This window comes from Mixophyes fleayi, chromosome 4, assembly GCF_038048845.1.
Source record: "Mixophyes fleayi isolate aMixFle1 chromosome 4, aMixFle1.hap1, whole genome shotgun sequence".
In the NCBI taxonomy this organism is placed as follows: Eukaryota; Metazoa; Chordata; class Amphibia; order Anura; family Limnodynastidae; genus Mixophyes; species Mixophyes fleayi.
In genome coordinates this window covers 98,655,642-98,681,395 of record NC_134405.1, presented here as the reverse complement: position 1 = coordinate 98,681,395, position 25,754 = coordinate 98,655,642, and the positions used below count along the sequence as shown (strand labels likewise).

The 25,754-nt window shown below is 40.7% G+C and overlaps 1 protein-coding gene across 1 annotated transcript in view; it reads left to right on the top strand.

Annotated features, from left to right (window-relative positions):
* Positions 1–1,297: 1,297 nt before the first annotated feature.
* LOC142151820 (ADAMTS-like protein 5) overlaps positions 1,298–25,754 on the top strand; it is a 39,491-nt gene continuing 15,034 nt past the window's right edge. Inside the window, exons 1-8 of the mRNA XM_075207842.1 lie at positions 1,298–1,896; positions 11,657–11,726; positions 14,666–14,829; positions 16,010–16,070; positions 16,169–16,271; positions 16,568–16,695; positions 19,604–19,727; positions 24,040–24,123. Of these exons, the coding sequence (XP_075063943.1) occupies positions 1,880–1,896; positions 11,657–11,726; positions 14,666–14,829; positions 16,010–16,070; positions 16,169–16,271; positions 16,568–16,695; positions 19,604–19,727; positions 24,040–24,123 (751 nt within the window). The 5' untranslated portion in view covers positions 1,298–1,879. The remainder of the gene's footprint in view (positions 1,897–11,656; positions 11,727–14,665; positions 14,830–16,009; positions 16,071–16,168; positions 16,272–16,567; positions 16,696–19,603; positions 19,728–24,039; positions 24,124–25,754) is intronic.

The window sequence follows — 25,754 nt, the reverse complement described above, 5'->3', positions numbered from 1 at the left end:
TAAGGATTGAACTATTTCTCAAATTTATAAAGAACGCAACACATAAACAGCAGTTCCGATAAACTGCTATTTCTGTGATAAAAAAAATACTTACCATGCCTCTTCGTAATGCGCTGTCTCTGGATCTCCTCCTTGTCCTCTACGTTGCTCTTCATACTGCAATTGCGCATGTGCAGTTCGATAACAGGGAGGGATCATGTGATCCCTCCACACATGCTCTTCAGAGCAAAGCTGACAGCACTGAAATTTTTCAATTTTGATAATGTACGCCAGCTTCAGCTGGTGAAACATTAGCATAACAAGTTACTGAAAAAAACTTTTTTTCGGAACTTGCTAGATTGCGGTAGGGAGCAGTCACCATACTATTGAATGGTGACTGCTCCCAAAAGCGAAACTGAATGCAAAGCAGCAGATATCCACGATATCTGCTGCAATGCACCATTCATAAATATGCGGGACACTCCAACTTGTGTTGGAGTTGCGGTAAGTGTGTGAAAGTTTGATAGCACTATTTCTCAAATGTGTCCCTTTAAGCCTAAAATCCTGGGGAAAATACTGTTTTTGTGGGATTTCTCCAATATCTGCTGCGGTCCCACTGACTTTGTGCGCAAAGTCAGTCCCCATAGAGGACTGCGGTTTTGCGTGATTTAACAAGTTACAAAAACTTGTCCGCAATAGCTAACGTGCAATTGAGTCATATATACGGATAGCATTGCGGTAGAGGGATCTTCAGATAATTCACCGCAGCTTACCTGCTCTCCCCTCCGGTCACTATTGCACGTATGTCTTTGCGCATGCGTGTCCTAAGGATGCCATTGAGTTTTCAAGTGAGTGAAATCATCACCGAGACAACCTCCTGTTGGATGCATTATCCTGGGAAGATTTTTTTATTACATGGGGCCAAAAAATCATGTGTCATCAATACAACGACAGATGATAATTAACAGGGCAAAGCGCCCCTATGTGTTGGATTTATGAAAACAGCATGGAAAAAAAACCTTTCAATCCCAAGGTCCATGGACATATTTCCACATTGTCCTAATGGTGTGCAGGGTTGGGACAGTTTTTCTGGAGGCAACATACTGCAGTAACCACACGCCACATTCTGTCAACAGATTGTAAAGTATAATATATTGCTATTACAGAGAAACACAAGCATATAAATCTATCCTGGAAAGTCCCTAAGTTTCAGTGTAGTAAATCTAATTGTGTTTATCAGGGAACACCTAGTTCCAGGAAGGTGGGCCCCCCACAGGTAAGGACATACCTCAGCAGCCCCATCCCTGCAGAGAAGACGCCTCTGTCTTCATGACACCATGCAGGAAGCATGCTGCACAAGTGCACTCACTGTGATCACACACTCCGCCGGTGTCATACAGCATGAGGCAGCAGCGCTGCGCCTCCTCCCCACAGGAGCTTAAGACACCTCCACAAAGTGTGTGGAACAGGCACAGGGAGAGGGTGTGTGAGAGCTCAGGGCGGGAGGGCAGAGCTTCTGATCTCTCAGCCCTTCTACTGCACTGTACTCCTCTCAGCTCAGTACCTCCGTGTGGTCTAGTAAACCCGAACAATAAATCGCCAACGTTCTAGCAGAAGCCTTATTTGGAGACCCGTGCGTGGGGCTTAGCTGGAGGTGCAGCCACTGAAGCCATGGGCTAGAGGAGGGATACAGCCTGGCCCACCACTGCTTGACCATGGCTGTGCCAGTCCCCCGGTCTACCGCAGCGCATGGACCCACAGGATACCCTCACTGTGGACTGATCACTTGTGGATCTTAAAACTTTCACATTGTATTTTGGAACAACCATAAGTCTCCCACGGTGCATGTTCCTCACGATTGCGTCTTTCCTTTATTGCTGGTAAATCAGAGCGCAGGAGGATGCTTCCTAGCTGCAGGTAAGACACGTCATGTGTATGTATATAAATGACTGGAATGATGACCCATCATGTTAATTGATTGCACTGTATTGTCAAGCTACAAAGATATCTATCTCAGCTTGTCATATAGTTAATGGTATGTTGGGAATATGTAAAGTTTACTGTGTATTGCTCGGCCAATAAAACTTGTTACTAATTAATCCACAACTTATTTACCTCAGAGGCATGCACCTGGAAAATAAAATTTACATGAAATAATTTCATGATGTGCGTGTAAGAGCATATCCGAATGTAAATGTTATGTTGGTTAAATGACATTTTTCTGCAGGCTAGTTTGTTTTACTGTTCCCAAAAAACTGTATGACAGAGCAATACATTTCTCAATTATAAGACATGTATTTATTGTATATTTCCCATTTAATTATAAATGCAAAATCTGTCTCTAGCCTGCAGAGCTTGTAATCTATTTCTATTTTCTTGTTCTGCTTTGGGGGTTTCATAAAAATCATCCTTTTGAATGCAAAATATCTTGCTTCAATTTTTGCATGTCCTGCGGGAGGTCATGGTCTGGGAAAGGGTTAATCTAGCATTTGGATTGTAGCTCATGTGTTTTGTGGTAATACCCACAGCTACTAAGGTTGGACAAGGAAAATCAGGAATGAATGAGGCAAGTGACAGCTGCTCTACTCTGTGTACTGCATGTCTTGTGCATTATTTGGAGATTTGCAGAGATTACCTGGGTATAGGGTATCATTTCTGTTAGGGCTCTTGGCCAGAAGCAGTGAGCAATAACTCACAATGACCATTAGTTATTCTGATGCATCAAGAAAGATGGTCCCTCCCTTATCTCATTATCCAAGGGCTCTCGCTCATGGGGCACATATCTGGGTGCAGGCAGGAAATTGGTTTAATCAGAGCCGTAACCTAAAAGTTTAGTGCCTGGGGCGAGAAGCAAAGATACCACCCCTCTAGCCCTCAATTTTAACCAAATTAACCTAAAATATTCATAAACTGCGCCCCGCTTCAGCGTTGCGCCCTGGTCGGTCACCCCTATCACACAGCCCTAGTTACGGCCCTGGGTTTAATCAACAGCTGTACATGTCCAGGATTTTTTAATCCAGTTTGGGGCATGTCAAAATAAAGTGTATGTACAAAGGATCATGGAGGCTTTCTCCACTTTTATATGACAATTAGTGATTCCTTACCCTCCTGCATCTGTTACAAAATACCTAGCGTTATCCTTCTGCCTTAATTTTCCTATTGTCTGCCGTGTCTTTATATTGCCATGCAGAACTGTTTATTTTCTTGCTCCGATATGAATGCAGAAGAGAAGTCATACCCAGTGGCATCAGAAATAAAGAAGTCTACCTAGTGATATAGGCACCTAGCTGAGAAGCACAGAAGGAAGTCTGCAAGTCATGTATTTAGCAAGAGTTGCAGGAATGCATGTAAAAGCCAATAATTCAATTTAAGGTATTGAGTTATATATAAAAAAAAAAAAAAAGCAACAACGTTTATTCGGTATCACAATATGTAATAATGCTAAATGAGGGAGGGGATAGAAATAACAAGTCAAGGGGGTAAATGTATCAAGCTGAGAGTTTTCCAGCGGGTTTGAAAAACCAATCAGATTCTAGTTATCATTTATTTCGTGCATTCTACAAAATGACAGCTAGAATCTTATTGGTTGCTATAGGCAACATCTCCACTTTTCAAACCCGCCGACAAACTCTCAGCTTAATACATTTACTCCAAGGAGGGATATCTAGTTTAATAGAGCAAAGGGGATACTCTGCAAAAGAGTACTAGGTGGTCTGTAAGGCAGTATGGTCAATAAAGGCTCTTTAAAATGGAAAAGCATTGTCATCTCTGTCCTTTTCTTACATGTATATAAATTATTGGTGATGATGATGTTTGCCAATGACTATAGGTTTGGAGCTGCGCAACTTTGTTGTCAGAAATGTCTTGCAGGACTGCAATGCTTGGAGAATACACAGGAGGGAGTAGAGAAATCTGTTCCGCCTTCCTACCAACAGCTGGTACACAACTCCTTTCACACTGATGGTGCCTATCTAGAATGGTCTTACACAATATTATGCTGTACACACAGGGCTGATCAATTACAGATTATCTGCTCTGTCAATCATACAGAGGGAACTGTACAGATGACACTGGCTTCTCCAGCATGACTGTCAGTGTTAGACATTGCTAGGACTGCCGTCCGTTTCACTTGAAAAACCAGAGGACACCTTGATGACCTGCTGTTTGCTAAGTCCATTAAATCCTTCTTTAATTAATTTCCCAAATAAGGCTAAACAGTTATAGGATGAAACACTAAATAACAGCGCTAGTAGCATGATTGCCTAAAGATGAAAAAAGTGCGAGTTCATGAATCTATAAAACCAATATTTATTAAAACATATAAAAAAAACACATTCATTGATGTAATTGCAGTTTTATTTGTGGATACAATTTGTATATTGAACTACAGAGCGCTTTTGATGTTCTTCATGTTATGCATGTTTATGCATTAGGAGGTACTTTGAGATATCTGCTAATAGTTAGCGATTTTACAGGTCTGTGGTAGATGAGATATTGTTATGTGTGTTGGTTTTTATTTATATGTTTTAGTAAATATTGGTTTTATATATTCATGAACTTAGACTTTTTTCATCTGTAGGCAATCATGCTACTAGCGCTGTTATTTAGTGTTTCATTGTTTTTTCTTGAAGAGTTCACAGACTCTTCTACAGCTGCAGGTGCTTGTTTGCCTTAGTCTATTTGGACTGGTTATATGTCCTCAGATCTATTCATTAGCACCTGGGTTTTTTCATATTAAACAGTTATAGAAAATCATCCCTACTCGTCCTGCTTATATAGGCTCATCAGAAGTTTAAATAATGGGTAGACAAACAGAAGCAAACATTATGTGTGTTCTCTCACTCCCATTGACCTAGTAATTGTGTCCTCAGCAGGCAACATACTGGCGGTGGGAGTGAGCCGAGAAGCATAAGTTGCATGCAAGACGTCGGGGGGGTTCATGAGTAATTTTTTTGGGGACGGGTTTAATTTTCTTATTTTTAGGTGGAATTATCCTTTAGCTAGGACACTTGGGTGTCCTGGCCATTGTTCTCCACCACTGAACCACATTCTGTTACCACCCCAGGTTTGTCATTGGTGGCCTTCCAGGTGAGTATTCTACCCAGTGTGTACATACAAATGTCATTGAATTATAGGTTAACAGTGTGAACAGAAAGAGGTCCAAGCATCTCTACCACCTGACAGCGACCAGCTGCAAAAGACTGCACAGATCATTTAACTATTACCATATAGATTCCATTCTATATTAAGGAGCATCCTCTGATCTTGTGTTAAACTATCTATAGAGTTTGGTTGGTGTTAGAGAGTTAAATGTATTGCAGAGGTTTGCACCAAAAATGCTGTTATTGAATGTGTTGCAGCCAATGTGTTGCAGCCAATGACATGCCTGACCTTTTTACCTGCATCCCCTGATTACATCTAACTCATCACCTAAACTGATCATGGGTGTCAAGAGGAAGCTTTCAAATACTTGTTCCATCCATCATCATCTTGTGACGGTGTCTAATTTCAGACCTTTCAGTAATGTGTGCATGCTATAGCGTGTATGTCCAGTGTTCATGTTGTGCACTAAGCAAGCTGTGTTTTCTGTGACAGGAAATTAGCTATTGAAGTTGTGTAAACATTCTGTTTCAATTTTGAGTAATATTACTGCCAAAATAAAGACCCCCCCACCCCTGAGCTCTTCCGTATACTGACCATAATTGGTCTGGGCTCTAAGGTCTTTGCTCCTGGGGCTAATGTTATCCTTTATTCTCTACTGATTGCATTAAGCCTTCTTTGTAAAGGCAAAATCACTCAGAGGCTAATGATGTCTAATGTCAGTGACAAATGGGGCATTACATGTAAACAATACAATGCTAATTAGTAAATATAATGAGTTCAGGCACTAGCTAGTCTTCCTTTTGTCTCTGTGTCCTTTGGGTTAATGTTATAATGTATATAGTATAATTGTGCTAGTTTGCACAGATAAAGCACAACACAGTATAGATTTCTATAAAGTAAAATAAAAAATTAAGGTGTTCTGTTTACTTTCTCTTCATGCTTTATCACAAAGTATCACACATTATACACTTTGAACTTCTGACTGAGAACAGAATATTGATTACCCCCATATCTGAATGACACTGATTTGATCAAAGAGAGGCAGTTACAAAGACCCATTCACACTATTCTCAATCCTGTAGTGCAGTTCTGAAGTATCCCATACCATCTTTACCCCTTCACAGTTATAATTATTTATTTATATTTTATATTTATTTATCCATGGAGACTTGTCCTCACTGTGTCTCTCTAACACATTATATTTTAGTACTACATATAGCAATCGCTGACTGGCACAACAATGCCTGAGCAGCTTGGTGGAAAGTTGAAAGGAAATGCAGCCAGTAACTACACGGTCTGCTGCAGAGTCTGAAGACAGACTAGGAGAAGGGGATGTGCGCCCTATCAGATTCTACAGTGACCGCGCAGAGACTCAATTCTGTCCAGTCACTGCCTGTATTACAAACTGAATGTTTCTGTCCTATGGGGAAAGTGTGACAATAGATTGGGTGGATTCTGTCCAATCCTCTCTTTAGTACAGGCCGGGACAGATCTTGGACCCCATTTAGTCTTGGGAGTAAATCCAGCTAGAAGGTGCAGTTTTGAACTTTGGCACAACCATGTTATGCTGCAGAAGGGGTAACATTTGTACCTTTCGCATTACAACATGGTTTGCCCCAGGTGCAAATTTGCACCCTTTGACAGGATTTGCTCCTAACTCTAAATGAGGACTTGTTACCTCATACTTATACTTTACAAAGGGGACATTAATTAAAAATGCTGAATTGCTAAGGAAAGAACTATTCATGAATGAAGGCTTAATGCAGCACTTTCCGGGATATGGTAATGGTATATTAAAGTATTTGTATAAAGCAGAACTCAGAAACTTCTGACATATACTGGGATGACATTAAAATGATATTTAAACGTTAAACTTGCACATAATTTTAAACACAAGTACAGATTCTTATATGAAGACAGCATCCACCTTTTCACATAAATGATGTATGCAGGTCTGTGCAATAGTCACTTATCTGAAATGTATTAAAGAAGTGGCAATATACACTGTTTGCTGTTACGTCGGTGATCGATACTGGAAAGGTCAAGCTATTCAAACAAAACAAAAATATGTCACAATTGTATTAACAAAAGATTCACAAAGAAAAAGAGAATATAAAATCTGCAGTATGTTCAATCTATGAATGCTCATCTAGGGATATTCAATTTTCTCAAATCAATTTAATAAAAATAAACCATAATAATAATTTGACAGGAGCCTTGGAAACCCTGCTCTTTTCATTATTAAACTCTGTCTGTGGCCTCCATTCACCTCCTCACATCGTAGCATTGTCCCTGTCACATGCAGTCCTGTTCTCACTAATATAATCACACTTATGGGCAGTACTTGCCAGTCACACACTCACATCCTGAAATAATTTGTGCTGCTATGAAGATTTCAGTGATCTGATTGGCTATAAAATGTATTACCCCTCCCACTTAAAATCAGTACACATGGAGATATAGAATAATAGTGCTCAGAGAATTGTCAAAGGCAGCTTGAAAAGAAGTTATTTTCTACGTATTAACTTTTTATTTACTCCATTGACAAATGAATGTTATGTATGTCAGGATTGCAACATTATTTAGATCAAACATTAAAAAGAGTGTAAAATGCAGCTGTAAGTGGGATTCCTATGGCAACTACTCCTGCATTTTCACATCTGAACACTTGTAAAAGTCCAATGTTTTGGAGACATTTCGTGAAGCATTCTCAGTGCGTTCAGTTGTGAATGAACAGGAACTGTTGCCATAGGGATCAATGGTACAACTACATTTTAGGTGCAGTTTTCAAGTGATTTCCCTGCTAGTTTAAATGAGCCTTAAGACCTGAAGGAAAAATATGCTCAAAAATAGGAACTTCTGGTAGTAGGTGAAGCGATGACCTCTGGATACGTTCATTATGCATGGATGCGTCTGTTAAACATATTCATTTTTTGGGTTGACATCTGATGTTACTAGTAAAAGCTGTGGAATATTATTGTTTATATATCATTGGCTAAACAGAATTGTTCATATTAGGTATATCGTCTTCTGTCTTCTGTCAAACATAAATCCCGACACTACATTCTTCATGTAAACATAGCATACATACATATATGTATAAATACAGAAACACAGATCTGTGTCTTTTCTGTTATTATTTGAGGTATTACATATAGCAGGGCTATGTTTGTTATCTGACTGGCTATCGCCTCTTTGGAATGTAGACATTTCAAAATACTTGGCGGTTTCTTTTTGTTTGCATAATCTTAGTAGGTGAAAAACACACTCCCATAGGGGTGAAAAGGATGATTGATATGTCTACAGAAAAATATACCTTGTCAGGAGTAATAGCTGTGCAAATAGAAAACCTCACAAATAAGATTTAAATAGTAACTTTGTTGTTGACTTGTTTCTTGTATAAGCAGAAGGAACATATTAGTATTATTCATTATAGCATAGTGTAATCATATTTGTGTACTGCCACTATTAGGCTGATTACACTCTTGCATTAGGAAACATCAGTGACACCACAGGTGACTTGTGGTCGTTACCAGTGCTGGACGACACTGTACTGATTGCCTCACAAGCACTGTAAAAGCCATTTAAAAAATCATGTACCACAGTTGACTTAATTATAGTCTCCGATTGTTGGGTTGGGCAGAAACCGCTTCTCCCTGCTGTACTGTGCGCTTATTACAGTTTTACATTAAAATACATATATGGTGTTGCTTTGTAAGAGACTCTTTGTCATTTTTATGCCTGAAATATGTGTTCTTGTTAGTTTATAGACTTATAAAACACAAAATTGTAATCTGATTACTGAATTTTCAGGTGTTTGCTTGTGTAATATCATTAGTAAGAGACAGACCCATAAAATATGTTTGGATACTTTTGTGGGGGAATTGGGTGCGATTGCAAAATAAAAGAATCAAAAAGGAACATCTGTATTTGATGTTTTAAATTTGAACTCTGGGATTGGTCACGGATCGCACATCATTTTAGCTGTTAGCTATATCATATCGGGTATCTGCTGTAAATTACCAACATATTGTAGTGCACTGTACCGTCAGGGAGACAAATGACTGACCCGGATCTTGTAGTTGTATATTACACTGGCTGATTGGAGACTGGGGCTTATTTATGAAGCCCTAAACCATCTAATTTTTTTAAGTAAAATGTTCATTTAATAAAAACCTAATGCCTAACGCCATCACCCCTGCACTGTTTAACGCAAATGGCAACTGCGCATGCACAGTAAAAACTCTTTTTAGACTCTTTGTAGAGTCTTTAGAAAAAAATAATCGCGGGGACATCCTCCTATCAGATGCGCTGTCCCAACAAGACTTCATTAGTAAATTGCCCCGAAGACTACTTTGTCATCGTTGCGATGACAGATGATACTTTACAAGGCAGAAAGCCAGTAATTATTAAATAGGCCCCAGAGATACATCAAAGTAATTAACAGCACCCATGGTGGCTGAGGCTTATCATAACATGAATACACAAACATACTTTGATTATAATGCCGGAACATTGAAGCAGGCGGTAGAACGGTTTACGGTCTAGACTCTAGAGGAATATTGACTGCTAGACTAGGGAACTCATTTGTAAATTGTACAATCTGACTTAGTTTATTAACTTGTTTTTGTTTCTTTTAGTCTTATTGTTTGTTTGTTTTTACATCTCTTCCTATATATAATAAAGACAGAGGCAAAGGAATGTAGAATTTAGGAGAGAGGGAACATGTGCATTCATTGACAAGTGGGAATGGCTCCCAAAAGTTAGGCTCAGCACCAGCTTGTTAATATGTATTGTCCCTGTCCAGAGGTCCTTCCTGACTTTGTAGCTTCCCCTTCTCAGTCATTGCAACCACAGAGTACAACACCTTTTTTAGTGCATTTCATTTAGTGAGTAATCTCTCAGATCAGGAACATTTCTTTCATGTTGATTGAATGTAATTGGCTGTTATGACTATGTGTTACAGGAACTAAGGTCAAATTATGTCTTTAAATAGTTCTGCGTGTGATGACAATTACTGCGCCATGATATCAGTGCAAATAGCCAAAGGCAAACTATGTTCTTTTTAATAAGAATCAAATATTATTATGTTATCAATGAGATCAGAGAAAAAGAAGGATTTTCTAGCATTAGAGCGGAGTGGTGTTGTTGAAGACAAGACTGGCTAGGGATTACAGTTACTGCTGGACTTGTATTATTGGTAAACACAGGATATACATTGCTCATCCAAGTGCCATTAGTGTAGACTTGCCAAATGCTTGGTGGCTAATGAGTACACTAGCTCTGGCGGTCTGTACCCATACAACAGAGGTCTCTGCCTTAGTTGGCAGTTGGACAAAGGACTAATGAGTACACTAGCTCTGGCGGTCCGTACCCATACAGCAGAGGTATCTTCCTTAGTTGGCAGTTGGACAAAGGACTAATGAGTACACTAGCTCTGGCGGTCCGTACCCATACAACAGAGGTCTCTGCCTTAGTTGGCAGTTGGACAAAGGACTAATGAGTACACTAGCTCTGGTGGTCCGTACCCATACAACAGAGGTCTCTGCCTTAGTTGGCAGTTGGACAAAGGACTAATGAGTACACTAGCTCTGGCGGTCCGTACCCATACAACAGAGGTATCTGCCTTAGTTGGCAGTTAATGAGTACACTAGCTCTGGCGGTCTGTACCCATACAACAGAGATCTCTGCCTTAGTTGGCAGTTAATGAGTACACTAGCTCTGGCGGTCTGTACCCATACAACAGAGATCTCTGCCTTAGTTGGCAGTTAATGAGTACACTAGCTCTGGCGGTCTGTACCCATACAACAGAGATCTCTGCCTTAGTTGGCAGTTGGACAAAGGACTAATGAGTACACTAGCTCTGGCGGTCCGTACCCATACTACAGAGGTATCTGCCTTAGTTGGCAGTTAATGAGTACACTAGCTCTGGCGGTCTGTACCCATAGAACAGAGATCTCTGCCTTAGTTGGCAGTTAATGAGTACACTAGCTCTAGTGGTCCGTACCCATACAACAGAAGTCACCGATAAAGTCTCTGCTCACAGTGGCTGCATGCAGTTTTGTGTACCAATGGGTTCATATAAATTAAGTTCTGCATATTTCTGTAATGTAGTGACTTTGTAACATTGTGTTAAATAAAATAGCATTGAATTTACATTGGGCATCTACTTAGGTGTGTCTTCTCACCTACAAAACAGGACCGAGAGTCACTGCCTTCATAGCCACTAACTCAGCCTGAAGGAGTATCATAGCTCTCAGTAGTCACTGCACTGCTACCCCACAGTCACTCTGGACTAGATCATATACCCTAAATATTGCGACATGAGGAACGAGGCAGAGAGCCTTTCAGTGCCTTCAATGGATGAAAACTGAGGAGGACAACTTTTATTCATGTACATGAAAAGCTAATCTACATTTAGAATTCTCATTTGTTCTTTAGTTTTGTTATGTTGTATGTACTGATCCTTCAATACACCTATTGAAATTGAGTATTCCACTATTTTAACTTTTTTTTTTTTCTAAACTTGGTTGACCGTCCATATTTACTTTCTGTATTGTGTTTATCCTTTCAGGTGGATATGTCGATGTTTGGCTACTCTGTATGTGCTTTTGGTCCTCCCTATTATACCGTCCTTCTGCCAGGTACAGTAAACAGAAGTGGATTTGATCAATTTAACATGAATTGTTGTCCCTTCTCTAGTCATAATTATTGTTTTTGTCCAGCCATTCATTTACATGGGATATTACCTGTAAACTGTGTTAGTTATTTGCTATTCAGATGTCAGTTTAGGTTCTACAATGTCCATATTCTGTGGTCAATTGAAGCTGTGTCATAATATAATGACTTTTTAACATAGCCAGAGTAGTGTACACATTACTAAGCAGTTCATGCTTTCAGGGATATTTATCTAGGGTGGCTTTGTCAACATCACAAACAGGGACGTGACAATTGTATTGTACACCACATGCTGATGAACTTGTAGCATCATCATCAAGTTTATACTTTAAAGGGGTCATTTTTGAGTCAGTATTCCTTCTTAAAGCAGCAATCCTACATAGAAGAATTTTTTTTTTTTTTTTTTAAATATCAATTGCAGTGTCTCTTTTTATGCTTTCCTATCTATCTGTCCTCCAACAGATCATTGTCTCTTTTTCTAAATCTCTCTGAAAGGGAGACTAATATGGTTGTGATAGCATGGCCATGCCTCCTTCTCACAGTTGTCACCTGACATCCCCTCCGGGAGATCCTGGAGGGGAGACTATAAAAGTTGGCAAGTATGTTCTTATGTCAATGCAGTCAGAGCTCATAGGGTTGTTCCAAAGCTTCTCTATATCATGTATCATGTGACTGTGGTAGCCATGGTAGTCACATGACACTGCAAACTCTGGAAAATGGTAATTTAAAAGCTTTTCCTTATTGCCTGCCACAGTGATTTATATTAAAAACAAACTTCATTTTTTCATGAGATTGCTGCTTTAAACTTTTTGCACCATTTTCGTATTTTCCTTTCTTTATTGGCATGGAACAACCTACATTACATATTCCACAGGGCGTGCTGTTCCCACTTGTGGAAAGATGAGATCTTTATACACTAATTGGAGCACACTGGTTGGCAGATTGAAGTCTTCCAGTACTGGAGTGAGAAAGGGAATGCAATATTGTAAAGGATTGATCGAGAGCAGTAACCATTCAATCAGGTGTCCCATTCTTTAACATCGTCATAATCCTCATTGTCATCATCACCACCATTTATTCACTCCACAACTCTGTAGGTGCTCATACATGCTGCAATTTTATATTGGTCCATTGTATACCCAGTTGGACCGATCTTGGAGCTTGTATGGGTCTAAAAAGACTGATGTACTGTCTAGAATCATAAGAACAATACCGGTATTCCCTGAGAAAAGGCATAAAACAATTCCATGCATCCTTCAGGATAATGCATTAATGCAGTAATTCAATTATAGATCTATATCCTGACGGGTGTTTTATCTTGGTGCATCAAGTGTTACCTCTAACAATAAAGACATCTTTAACTATTGGATCTGCAAACAATGAATGGAAATGTCAAATGTGTCACTTTTAATTATTCACACATAATACATAAATGCATCTATAGTAATCTATGCACTTCAAGTGACCTTGAAAATAAATGTTTTTTTACATTTGAAAGAGCTGCCTGAGAAGTGTGCATGTCATTATCCTCTTACAGCACTCAGACTTTACAGGTGAGTACAAAGTGCAGGGTTATTGGAATTAGGTCAAAGTCCACTATCTTCCACATGCTTTATTCAGGCGACTAGGTTCATGTAACCTGGGGGCTGGGAGCAACATTATTTACTTAAGAAAAAAACAACTCCTTATATCCACATACCACATCTACTTATCAAGGCTTTCACTGCATATTTTGCTCTAGATATATGTTCTAAAAATCTTGCGGACGTGTTGAAAAGTTCTGGACATGTATTGAATACAATGCAATACATGTCCATACAATGTAATATACATTTTATAGTCTTATTCTATTGAGCAAAGTAATAGGTAAAAGTGGATCAAGAGAAAGCACTTAGTTTATCAGTCTCCTACATAAAGAATAGACAGGAGTTTAGGCTGAATACTGGTTCTGCCCATAGAGCTGCTGTCTCATGCCACATGCTTCTTGTGCCTTTTATACCGCTGTGATGTCTATAGTTCCTAGTGAATTGATAAGTTGAATATTGGACCAGCCCTTAAGATACTGCCTCCGATGTGTGCAGGTGACACAGACACTTCACATCAGCAAAAAGCAGCAATTTCTGAAAGTAATTGTACTTAGTAATGTTCTCACAAAGGTAAATCTTGAAATAACACGCCAGGCTATTGTATGTTTATCAAGCTTGACAGTGCAAACAAGGTAGTAGATCCATTGTATTATCGCTCTGCAGAAAGTCACGGACACATGAGCTTTAGATTTGTCACTATTTGGATTACAAAATTAGACATGTATTATGCTCTGTCAAACTCCTCATTGGCTATGAGCGCATATTGACGCGGAGAGGGGGAATCTGAAGCTCCTGTCACCGGGCCATTAAGCTGATCTTACCAACATGTTATGATTGTGTGACTTTTTTTTTTTTTACTGTTTTGACATATTGTTTTATTGTTCGCTTTTCATTCAGCAAATCCATGTTTTGCAAGCTTTGGAAATAGAAGACGAGTGTTGTTTCACTTGCGCTAGATCCGGGCTGTCTCTGTCTGGACACTTGTGTTTTCAGAGAGTCTGTTATGGAGCAGACACCCCAAGCTTATTTTCACTAAATGCTTGGTTCTGTCTTATATCCCTTTGTTTATCCTATAGGGGCATTGCTGCATGCCCTGAAGGCTTGACACTCCATAGCATTGTAATGGAGTAAAAGCAGGCTGAGATAAGCAGGATGGAGATCATGTTTGGATTGCCAGTTATTGAAGGCAGGCAAAGTTTCTATTGCATATAAATGTAATCCAATTTTAAAACAACATTTCATGTTCTAAAATTACAAATTTAAAAAGCTCCTTCTTGGTTGTTATGACATGATCTTTTCTCCGTATTTGCTTTCATCAGGTGCAGAGGATGCCCTTCCAGAGAGGATTTATCAACAGGTTTGGCCCTGAGCATAGTCCACCTCTGAGGTCCAGCAATGAGTGGGGTTCGTGGCAAAGCTGGTCTCCATGTTCTCGAACGTGTGGAGGGGGGGCTGCAGTACGCACCCGGCAATGTATCATAAGGTATTGGCTAATTTACTGACACAGGAAATCTTCATGACTTTTGTAGGATCAAATTGTATACTGCTTCCTTTATGTTTTCAGAAAATGGCTAGGTTATATATAAATGTCTGACCACTGCTCATAACAACATGTCCTTATTCCAGAACATCGTTAAGGATATCCAGCAAGTGCCAAGAGTTCTGGCATCCATATAAAACATTTACCAACTAGACACCGCTAACTATAATGTATGCGGAAATAATCCAATGTCTAAAAAGTTCCTAAGAATGGAAGAATATAATTGTGTAAAATTGTATGAGGTTTTCTTTTTTTTTTTTGTGTTTTAGTTTTCTTTTTATAGAGTATTTCCACCAAAAATTGGAAATTTTAGTTTTGGGTAGAATATTACAAGTTATACCCAGTCCCAATAGTTTATCTAACTGGGGAATGATATTCACAAGCTCCTAAGGATTGCCCGACACACACCTCTGCTTCCCCGGCTCCTGCACGCTCCCGTTTTGTAAAAAGACTGGGTGGTCATGAAAAGAGTCCAGTGATGTGTGACACTATCTTCTTGCTCCTGCTGACCAAATCTTTGTCACTCAGCAATGTGTTGTGCCGGATATATGTATATGTATAAATATATGTATATATGTATATGTACCTGTTGAATTCTGCTCAGCATGTAGTTTGTCTGTGAATATGGGGGACTAACATTAACAATTCAACAAACTAAAAACGGAAGTGGTATAAAAATAGCAGACCTAACACATGGCATGTAAATGACAAAGTTATCACATTTGTTTGCACTTTATGTTTGATTTGGAGTGCTTTTTATAGATATCATTTCCACTTACTGTTTATGGTTTAGTTGTCAGCTGTAACCCTAGAGACGGTTCATTGCTCTTCATTGAGGCACATGAGAAATGACTTTCATCATATAAACCCAAACTATGTGCTTTTTGTAAGCCGTTTAAACAAATTATTTAGGCCATTATGACGCCTTTTATTTATGTGTCGAAAACACGTCCTGTCCTGCCGACTTGTCAGTAGAAGAATTCATGTGTCTGTTCTAAAATCTTAAAAGATGTATTTCTGTAACCAGATAATGTGTGATCGGTGTCTTGTTACAACGTTAACCCTTTTTGCTGGCTGTTGAGGTTTTCAGTTCTCCTCCTTGATCTGTGCTGTTTCTTCATAGAGATTCTTCAGGACCAGATTGCCCAGGAGACACCAGACAGTACCAAGTGTGTAACTTGAAGGTGGGGTCAAGTTTATATTGCGCTCTTGAATCCTATGGACTGGAGTTGCTGTGATATGCAGCATATTCTAATATTTTTCTAAATCTTATCCTACACAGGAGTGTCCATCAGGAGTGACAGATTTCAGACACTTCCAATGCTCTGCTTACAACAACAAGCCTTTAATGGGCAATTATTACAGATGGACCCCTTTCCAGTCAGGTAAAACAAATATTTTTTCATTATTTTTCTATATGTCACTAATGACATATGGCCAAAATACAAATCTACTATATTTACTGTGAGTGGGGTGTGCCTAGTCAATGGCAATCCCCCTGAAGTTCTTGGCTGGTGCCAACAAACAAAAATGAGACATACGTATACCCATTCCTGCCACATCCCATACACCGTTAAATTGTATGTAGCTTCAATGTGTACAAAATGGTTTCTTGCGTTACAGTATCTCCATGCATAATGGTTCAGAATAAATGTCCCGTGTTTTTCTATTTCCTAATAAGGGCAAGGAGACTGTGAGCTAAGTTGCTTGGCACAAGGGCAAAATTTTTATTACAACTTTGGCAGAGTATTGGATGGGACGTCATGCCGAACAGAGTATGATGGTGTCTGTGTCAATGGGCAGTGCCTGGTAAGAATGGACAAGTGTTTACTAAAACATTCTATAAACTTTTTCTACAAACTGGATGGCTCACTATGCTTTACCTGTATTTGTAAGTTCACATTAAAGAGCAAATAAAGCCACTATTTAACTTTTAATATATGTCAAAGTCTGTGTATTACAGAACTGAATTATTTACACGACCCTTGACCAAATGTGTCCCTCAAGGGCAGTTTCCCTCCTCTGTAGCAGGCTGCTATATTGGGTGGAAGGTGCTTCTCTAATGCAGCAATCACCCAATGACAGACGTGTTTGCAGACTCTCTGGGGTAAATGTATCAAGCTGCGGGTTTGAAAAAGTGGAGATGTTGCTTTTAGCAACCAATCAGATTGTAGCTGTCATTTTGTAGAATGTACTAAATAAATTATAACTAGAATCTGGTTGCTGTAGGGAATATCTCCACTTTTTCACACCGCAGCATAAGTTGTCTATAATGGAGTGAGGAAGCAACGCAGAACAATAAGTGGTGCAGGGGCCCAGGGTGGGAGGGGCCCGGTAATGCTGGAACACACCCACCTCCAATTCCCAGGAGAGCAAAGCTGGAACACACCCACCTCCAATGCCCAGGAGAGCAATGCTGGAACACACCCACCTCCAGTGCCCAACAGAGCAGTGCTGGCCCCCACCCACCTCCAGTGCCCAACAGAGCAGTGCTGGCCCCCACCCACCTCCACTGCTCGGCAGAGCAGTGCTGGCCCCCACCCACCTCCAGTGCTTGGCAGAGCAGTGCTGGCCCCCACCCACCTCCAGTGCTTGGCAGAGCAGTGCTGGCCCCCACCCACCTCCAGTGCTCGGCAGAGCAGTGCTGGCCCCCACCCACCTCCAGTGCTCGGCAGAGCAGTGCTGGCCCCCACCCACCTCCAGTGCTCGGCAGAGCAGTGCTGGCCCCCACCCACCTCCAGTGCTCGGCAGAGCAGTGCTGGCCCCCACCCACCTCCAGTGCCCGGGAGATCAATGCTGGCCCCCACCCACCTCCAGTGCCCGGCAGAGCAGTGCTGGACCACACCCACCTCCAGTGCCCGGCAGAGCAGTGCTGGCCCACACCCACCTCCAGTGCCCAGGAGATCAATGCTGGACCACACCCACCTCCAGTGCCCAGGAGATCAATGCTGGCCCCCACCCACCTCCAGTGCCCGGCAGAGCAGTGCTGGCCCCCACCCACCTCCAGTGCCCGGCAGGGCAGTGCTGGGCCACACCCACCTCCAGTGCCCGGCAGGGCAGTGCTGGGCCCCACCCACCTCCAGTGCTCGGCAGAGCAGTGCTGGCCCCTACCCACCTCCAGTGCTCGGCATAGCAGTGCTGGCCCCCACCCACCTCCAGTGCTCGGCATAGCAGTGCTGGCCCCCACCCACCTCCAGTGCCCAGGAGATCAATGCTGGCCCCCACCCACCTCCAGTGCCCTGGAGATCAATGCTGGCCCCCACCCACCTCCAGTGCCCGGCAGAGCAGTGATGGACCCTACCCACCTCCAGTGCCCGGCAGAGCAGTGCTGGCCCCCACCCACCTCCAGCGCTCGGCAGAGCAGTGCTGGCCCCCACCCACCTCCAGCGCTCGGCAGAGCAGTGCTGGCCCCCACCCACCTCCAGCGCTCGGCAGAGCAGTGCTGGCCCCCACCCACCTCCAGCGCCCGGCAGAGCAGTGCTGGCCCCCACCCACCTCCAGCGCCCGGCAGAGCAGTGCTGGCCCCCACCCACCTCCAGCGCCCGGCAGAGCAGTGCTGGCCCCCACCCACCTCCAGTGCCCGGCAGAGCAGTGCTGGGCCACACCCACCTCCAGTGCCTGAGCACTTCCGTGAGGCCACCGCTCTGCTCTTAATATAGCAGATTGAGGCCTTTTCTGAGCAGGGAAAAATTAATACTATTGTCAGTTTATCATCATCATCATCACCATATATTTATATAGCGCCACTAATTCCGCAGCGCTGTACAGAGAACTCACTCACATCAGTCCCTGCCCAACTGGGGCTTACAGTCTAAATTCCCTAACACACACAGACAGAGAGACTAAGGTCAATTTGATAGCAGCCAATTAACCTACTAGTATGATTTTGGAGCGTATATCTAACGTACAGATGTGCATAAATGTGTAGAGCCCACTTTACATATGAAGACTATTAAATGCCCACATTTCTCCAGCTATAGGAGTAGGATAAATCTTCTTTCAGATATATTTAATTCTATAGTAAATGTCCATCTATTGCCACATGCACTAAGTGGTCTGTGTAATAGCTAGTTACACCTGTCCTTACCGTGTAATTGACTGATGAATCAATGACGTGCAGATGTTTGTATTTTCATTTAATTTGTGTTTTGTATTAGATTTTATACTGAAAATGTGATTTTTCACATTTATAAAGAACACAGTCAACACTATATTCACTTTTGTATGTGACACTTTGTTTATAGTACAGTACTGTGCACAAGTACGATAATGGGACTGTAGTATGTACTACTTATATATATTAATTTAGAAATTAATTAATATAGAAATTTATTTTTTTATGTGCTTCTCTTACCCTGTACGTATGTCTGTATCCGCTGCTTAGGTGAGCCCCCATGTGTTTTAATAAAAATACATATTGCAGATTAAAAAAGGAGATGTTTCGGCTTTTACGTGAATATGGAAGTAGCAGCATTATCAGAGACAGTCCTATGCATTGTTAACGGATTTGTAGAGGGTTATTCCCAATTCTTGTATCTATAAACAGTTATTTACATAGTACATTTAGAGCCTGGTTACTGATTCTCATTAATAAAGAAAATGAACAACTCTCTACCTCATGTCATCAGTAACAAATACTGCATTTTAGCTTCTCTCCTTCTTGCATGCACTAAGGCAAATGTGAGAAATACAATTTTTTACATCCTTGTTTTCCCAGCAAGTTGGCTGTGACTTCATCTTAGGATCGGATGAGAAGACGGATATCTGTGGAGTTTGCGGTGGGAAAAACGTATCCTGCCGACACCATCACAATATCTACTCTACAAAGTACCCGGCTTCTGGTAATTGTCACCCTGCACTTAGATCATTGAGAGTACAGGTCACTGCTGGCCTAGACACCAGGGCTAGAACTGAGATATGCTGATTACATCTGATTTGTCCAATTGTTTCTACACTGAGTAACTCATTAAATAGTCAAATACATCCGCACATCCAGGTATTATCATAATGGATGAACTTGTATAGTACTACCTTGTCATTTCAGTCACTTCATTAGCTGTCTGTCTAATAACCTGAGCTGACATAAGGGTTTATCAGTATTGTAGTGCCTGTCTGTGTCTTGATCATAGCTTCATTCACATTCCATCTACAGTTATTGTGAGAACACTCCCTGACTCCAGTAAAGCTGGGGATTAGTATTTCCATAATAGTTTAGTGTCAGCATGTTAGACAGTATGAGCTAATGCATCTTCGTGTGAAGCGAATCTAAGGTAAAGGATTGACATATGTTAAAGTGGTCCAATTATTTGGAATATACCCTACTGTACTTCTAAGTATAGCATTCCACTATCAGACCTCACATGCATACCACAGACTTGTAGTTATGGCTGTAATTGGAGTCTGTGTTACTCTGGTACAAAACATGCACAATTATTCATTTTATTATCTTGTTGCAGTGACTTCCTCTATGCTTGTGGCTGAAATGATGGACAAATTATTATTATTATTATTATTATTATTATTATTATTATTATTACTACATAATAATATTTTTTTCTTTTATATAGCGCTTTTCTCCCAATAGGACTCAAAGCACTTATCATATTTTGCAGGCGCTGAAGCAGCCATCTTGGGCATGCTCAGTTGCTGTCCTATTTATTTATTCACATCCGCCCCACACACATTGGAACTTACCATCTAAATCCCCTACCACACACATACACACACTAGGGCCCATTTTTCTCAGAAACCCTATTAACCTACCCGTATGTATTTGGACCGTGGGAGGAAACCGCAGTACTTGCACAATACAAAAGTACTTCTCCCCAATACATGGGGAGAACATACAAACTCCACACAGACAGGATATTGTCTAGTTTTATGTGATCTGCAAAACTGCAGTTTATTCATTACTCCAAGGGCTAAATTTATTAACAATCGAGTTTGGTGGCTGTTTTAAACTGCCACACATCGCCGGCGGTTTAGTGGTCCAAACCACTGCATTTACTATAGGGCGGGTTGAGGCTGCAATTTAAAATGGATGGTGATGTGTGGTGGATTGAAAAAGCTAAACTGACTGTGGTTTTGTCATTTAAATTGTCATTTAAAGCACCATTGACATTTAAATTATTTGGGCAATCATTTTTTATTGATTAAGGGGACAAAATTAATTTAATATTAAACTTATGGGGGGAAAAAATTCATTATATTAAGGGAAAAAAATTATTGAATTGTTATATTATTCATGTACTAAGGCCAAATTGTGCAACAAAAATAATTAGATCCACCATTAACAATCAGTTAATATTAAAGTCATGGGCAAAAGTTTTGAGAATGACACAAATATTATTTTTCACAAAGTTTGCTGCCTCCGTTTTTATGATGGCAATTTGCATATACTCCAGGATGTCATGAAAAGTGATCAGATGAATTGCAATTAATTTCCCTTTTTGCCATGACAATAAACTTTATTCCAAAAGCAACATTTTCACTCGATTTCAGCCCTGCAACAAAAGGACCAGCTGACATCAGGTCAGTGATTCTCTCGTTAACACAGGTGAGAGTGTTGACGAGGACATGGCTGGAGATCACTCTGTCATGCTGATTGAGTTAGAATAACAGACTGGAAGTTTTAAAAGGAGTGCTGTGCTTGAAATCATTGTTCTTCCTCTGTTAACCATGATTACCTGCAAGGAAACATGTGCAGTCATCATTGCTTTGCACCAGAAGGGCTTCACAGGCAAGGATATTAATGCTAGTAAGATTGCACCTAAATCAACCATTTTTCGGATCGTCACGAACTTCAAGGAGAGGTTCTATAGTTGTGAAGAAGGGTGCCAAAGAATGTCCAACAAGCGCCAGGACTGTCTCCTAAAGTTGGTTCAGCTGCGGGATTGGGGCACCACCAGTGCAGAATTTGCTCAAGATTGGCAGCAGGCAGGTGTGAGTGCATCTGCACGAACAGTGAGGCAAAGACTTTTGGAGTATGGCCTGGTGTCACGAAGGCCAGCAAAGAAGCCACTTCTCTCCAGGAAAAACATCACTGAAAGATTGATATTCTGCAAAAAGTACAGGGATTGAACCACTGAAGACTGGGGTAAAGTCATATTCTCTGATGAATCCCCTTTCAGGTTGTTTGGGGCATCTTAAAAAACGCTTGTCCATAGAAGGAAGGGTAAACGCTACCATCAGTCCTGTGTCATGCCAACAGTAAAGCATCCTGAGACCATTCATGTGTGGGGTTGCTTCTAAGCCAAGGGACTGGGCTCATTCACAATTTTGCCTAAGAACACCGCCATGAATAAAGAATGGTACCAAAACATCCTCCAAGAGCAACTTCTCCCAACCATCCAAGAACAGTTTGGTGATGAACAATGCCTTTTCCATCATGATGGAGCACCTTGCCATAAGACAAAAGTGATAACTAAGTGGCTCGGGGATCAAAACATTGAAATTTTGGGTGCATGGCCAGGACCTTAATCCCATTGAGAAATTGTGGTCAATCCTCAAGAGGCGGGTGGACAAACAAAAACCCACAAATTTTGAGAGACTCCAAAAACTGATTAGACAAGAATGGGCGGCCATCAGTCAGTATGAGGCCCAGAAGATGATTGACAGCATGTCAGGGCGAATTGCAGAGGTCTTCAAAAAGAAGGGTCAGCACTGCCAATATTGACTCTTTGCATAAACTTAATGTAATTGTCAATAAAAGCCTTTGACACTTATAAAATGCCTGTAATTTTACTTCAGTATACCATAGCAACATCTGGCAAAAAGGTTTAAAAACAGTGAAGCAGCAAACTTTGAGAAAACCAATACTTGTGTCATTCTCAAAACTTTTGGCCATATATTCACATTTCCCCATAGTATAATGCTATAATAGTGTCCCCTTAAAAAAAAAAAAAAAAAAAAAAGATGCCCCATAAGTTAATATTAAATTAATTTAATTTGGCCCTTAATCAATAAATAATGATTACCCAAATAATTTAAGTGTTAGTGGAGCTTTATCTTATGTTCTGAATGGCAAAATAGCTCAAACAGCATGCAGTTTAAGCAATCTCCCCACTCTCAACCACCTCTTTTATTTTGGCCATTTGGGTGGCGTTTTTTCAAACCACGGCTTAGTAAATCCAATGGTTTGTTTGTTCACCATTGTTAAAATCGAGAAGGCGATTTGTAAAGTGGTTTTGAAAAATGTCAATTCTGTTCTTTTTAATGGCGGTTTGGGCTTTAGCAAATCCGACTGTTTTAAAACCGCCGGAAAATCGGTCGAAAACCAGTGGTTTCACCAAACCACCCTTTAGTAAATCTAGCCCCAAGTCTATGACTTGGGATGTAGGACAGACTTTCATGGAAAAATGCCAGTGTGCTTTTGCAACTTTTCAATGCTTTTTCGAGTAAACAGAGCTTTTCTGAGTTCCAGACACTTCACCTTCCTCTACAACATGTCATTTTTTTTACAGATTTCTCCAATTGAATTCTCTTTAAAATGGTTTTCTTGGGGCTTTACAATTCTAATTATTGACATATTAAGTAGTAATTTCCTAATGTAAAGTCTGCATGTGAAATTCTGTTGTGCATAGTGTGCAGTCAAAAGGGCCTTGTGTTGTAGTATTAAATACAGAACTCTTTAGGCAGGTAGCAAAGGTGGATAAGGACAGAAATATGTAGGTTTTGTTTTCATGTTGTAAAATATTTATGTAACTTTTCGTTACAGATTGTAAGATTAGTTTTAGTCTATATTTGTCTGCTTGGTGTCTGAAACCATAGCAATGTCTCGCTAAAGACCCAGGTAGTGTGTTTACTGTTTAATTGTTGGAGATAAAGTCCAATGTAAATAATCAGGTAAAGAAACTTGGCTGGTTATGGTACATTGCAAACAGCTGAAACCAATCCGGTTAATTCCTGGTGGTAGTAAATTAAATTCTTCACATTCATGTAGAAATATAACAGCTTCAGCGAATTTCCCCTCCGTACGCAGGTTCTTTATTTTATTAACCCCTGTACCAGGGCAGTGTCTGCCTGTAGAAATCATCCCGGAGTCTCCACTCAGACAAATGAATTATCGGAAGGGATGAATACAATGGTTCATTTTATTATAATGCCTCTAATGTTCTGGCAGGGCTCACCTTTCCTCATTACTGTCATTTTTAGGGCTATTTGGATACAATGAAGTGACCATGATCCCTGCAGGTGCCACTAATATCAGGGTGACTGACGAGAGCAACAATTATTTGGGTAAGTGGAGACTGTAGGAGGACATTGCAGGTGTGTGAACGTACAGGGCAGGTGCATTGTCCTAACTTTCATAGAAATAGTCCGACTTCCATGTTTATGTTCTGTGCTTAGTTGTTATCCTAAAAGTAGTAAAAGATGTCTATTAAAATACCAGACATTCTAAAATGTGGATCATAAACTGTGATGTGACCTAATACTTCATGGGAAAATATTACTGCAGTCTCTCTTAATGCTTCATATATACGATACGATATATACGATACACATATTTCTTTTAGATTGTACGCTCCCTTGAGCAGGACCATCTCTCCTCCTGTTTCCTTCACTTCTAACTCTTCTCTCCAGCTACCTTTCCCCCCACCCCTCTGGGGGTCTCCCCGTCATCCGTGCCCTTCCTCTTGGGCTCCAGCGCTTGCTGGTCTTCCCTCTCCCTCTCTCTAGCTGTGCTTTGAGCTTACTGAGTTCTGTGCTTATTGTTTATTGTACCGTGCTGTCCCACCTTGTATTGTACTTGTTTGTCCCTGTACGGCGCTACGGACACTTTGTGGCGCCCTATAAATAAAAATTAATAATAATAATAATAGTTGAACATCCTCCATTGACCGCAGTGACGCAGTGCTCTGTCTGTAAATCAGCATGGAAATAATGCAATTCTCTTTTGTATTTGTCCAAAACTTCTGAACTATGTATGTATTGGAAGTTCCTACATAATGTGCCGTAAGCCTTTCATATTGTATCTGTATGATTTGTGCTTCTTGTTAGATATTGTCAGTCTACAGACACTGTGGTCTTAGTTGAATAATAGCTGATCAAACTTCATGGTAGTGGTGGTTTGACAGTAGCTGGTCATCTAGACTAAATAGACTATACATATTTTTAGAGTATGAAGATGGAACAAGATATGTTTTGACAGTAGCTTGACATAGAATAAGCACTTTGTTTCTTATAATTTGGTGGATAGCTAATTATTGCCACACTAATAACTTCTGTTCTGGCACATCAGGTAACTCAAGCATTTTATAGTGCATGCTTCAAGGTATGAACAGCGTTTAGTGAGCTTAACTAACTGGTGACTTTAAACTAATGAATTTGCTTACATAGGATACACTCAGTGATGTCACTCATTCACAGTGAACTAATAGGTTACATTCTCAAGAGGATTTGTTCAGCCAACAGAATGGCTGACACCATTGTCACTAGGGAGGTCTATGCATCATTGGTGACAGTGGGGATGTGGAACCTATCAATATGTAGCGCAGCAGAACGCTGCTCCGCCCGAATCCAGTAAGCCCCCCCTTCTGTTCAATACTTGCGCAAAACCTCATGTCTGCTAAGTATTTTACACCTCACTTTCACTTTATCGGATTCTGCAAAGCCAGAGAGGCTTCAGTGGAATCCCACAGAAAAAGACAGGTAACGCCATCCTGTGCAATGCAAAGCTTTTTAAATGCATTGCAGAACATCGCAGTCCCCATATGAATCTATGGGGACTGCGATGCTGCACGATATTTGCCTAAATGGAGGAGATTTCTGTGAAATTTCCTCCATTAGGCAGTAAATGCATAGCAACTATACTTAAAAGATGCGGAAACTGTGTGAAATTATCTTAACGCATAGACCACTAGATATCT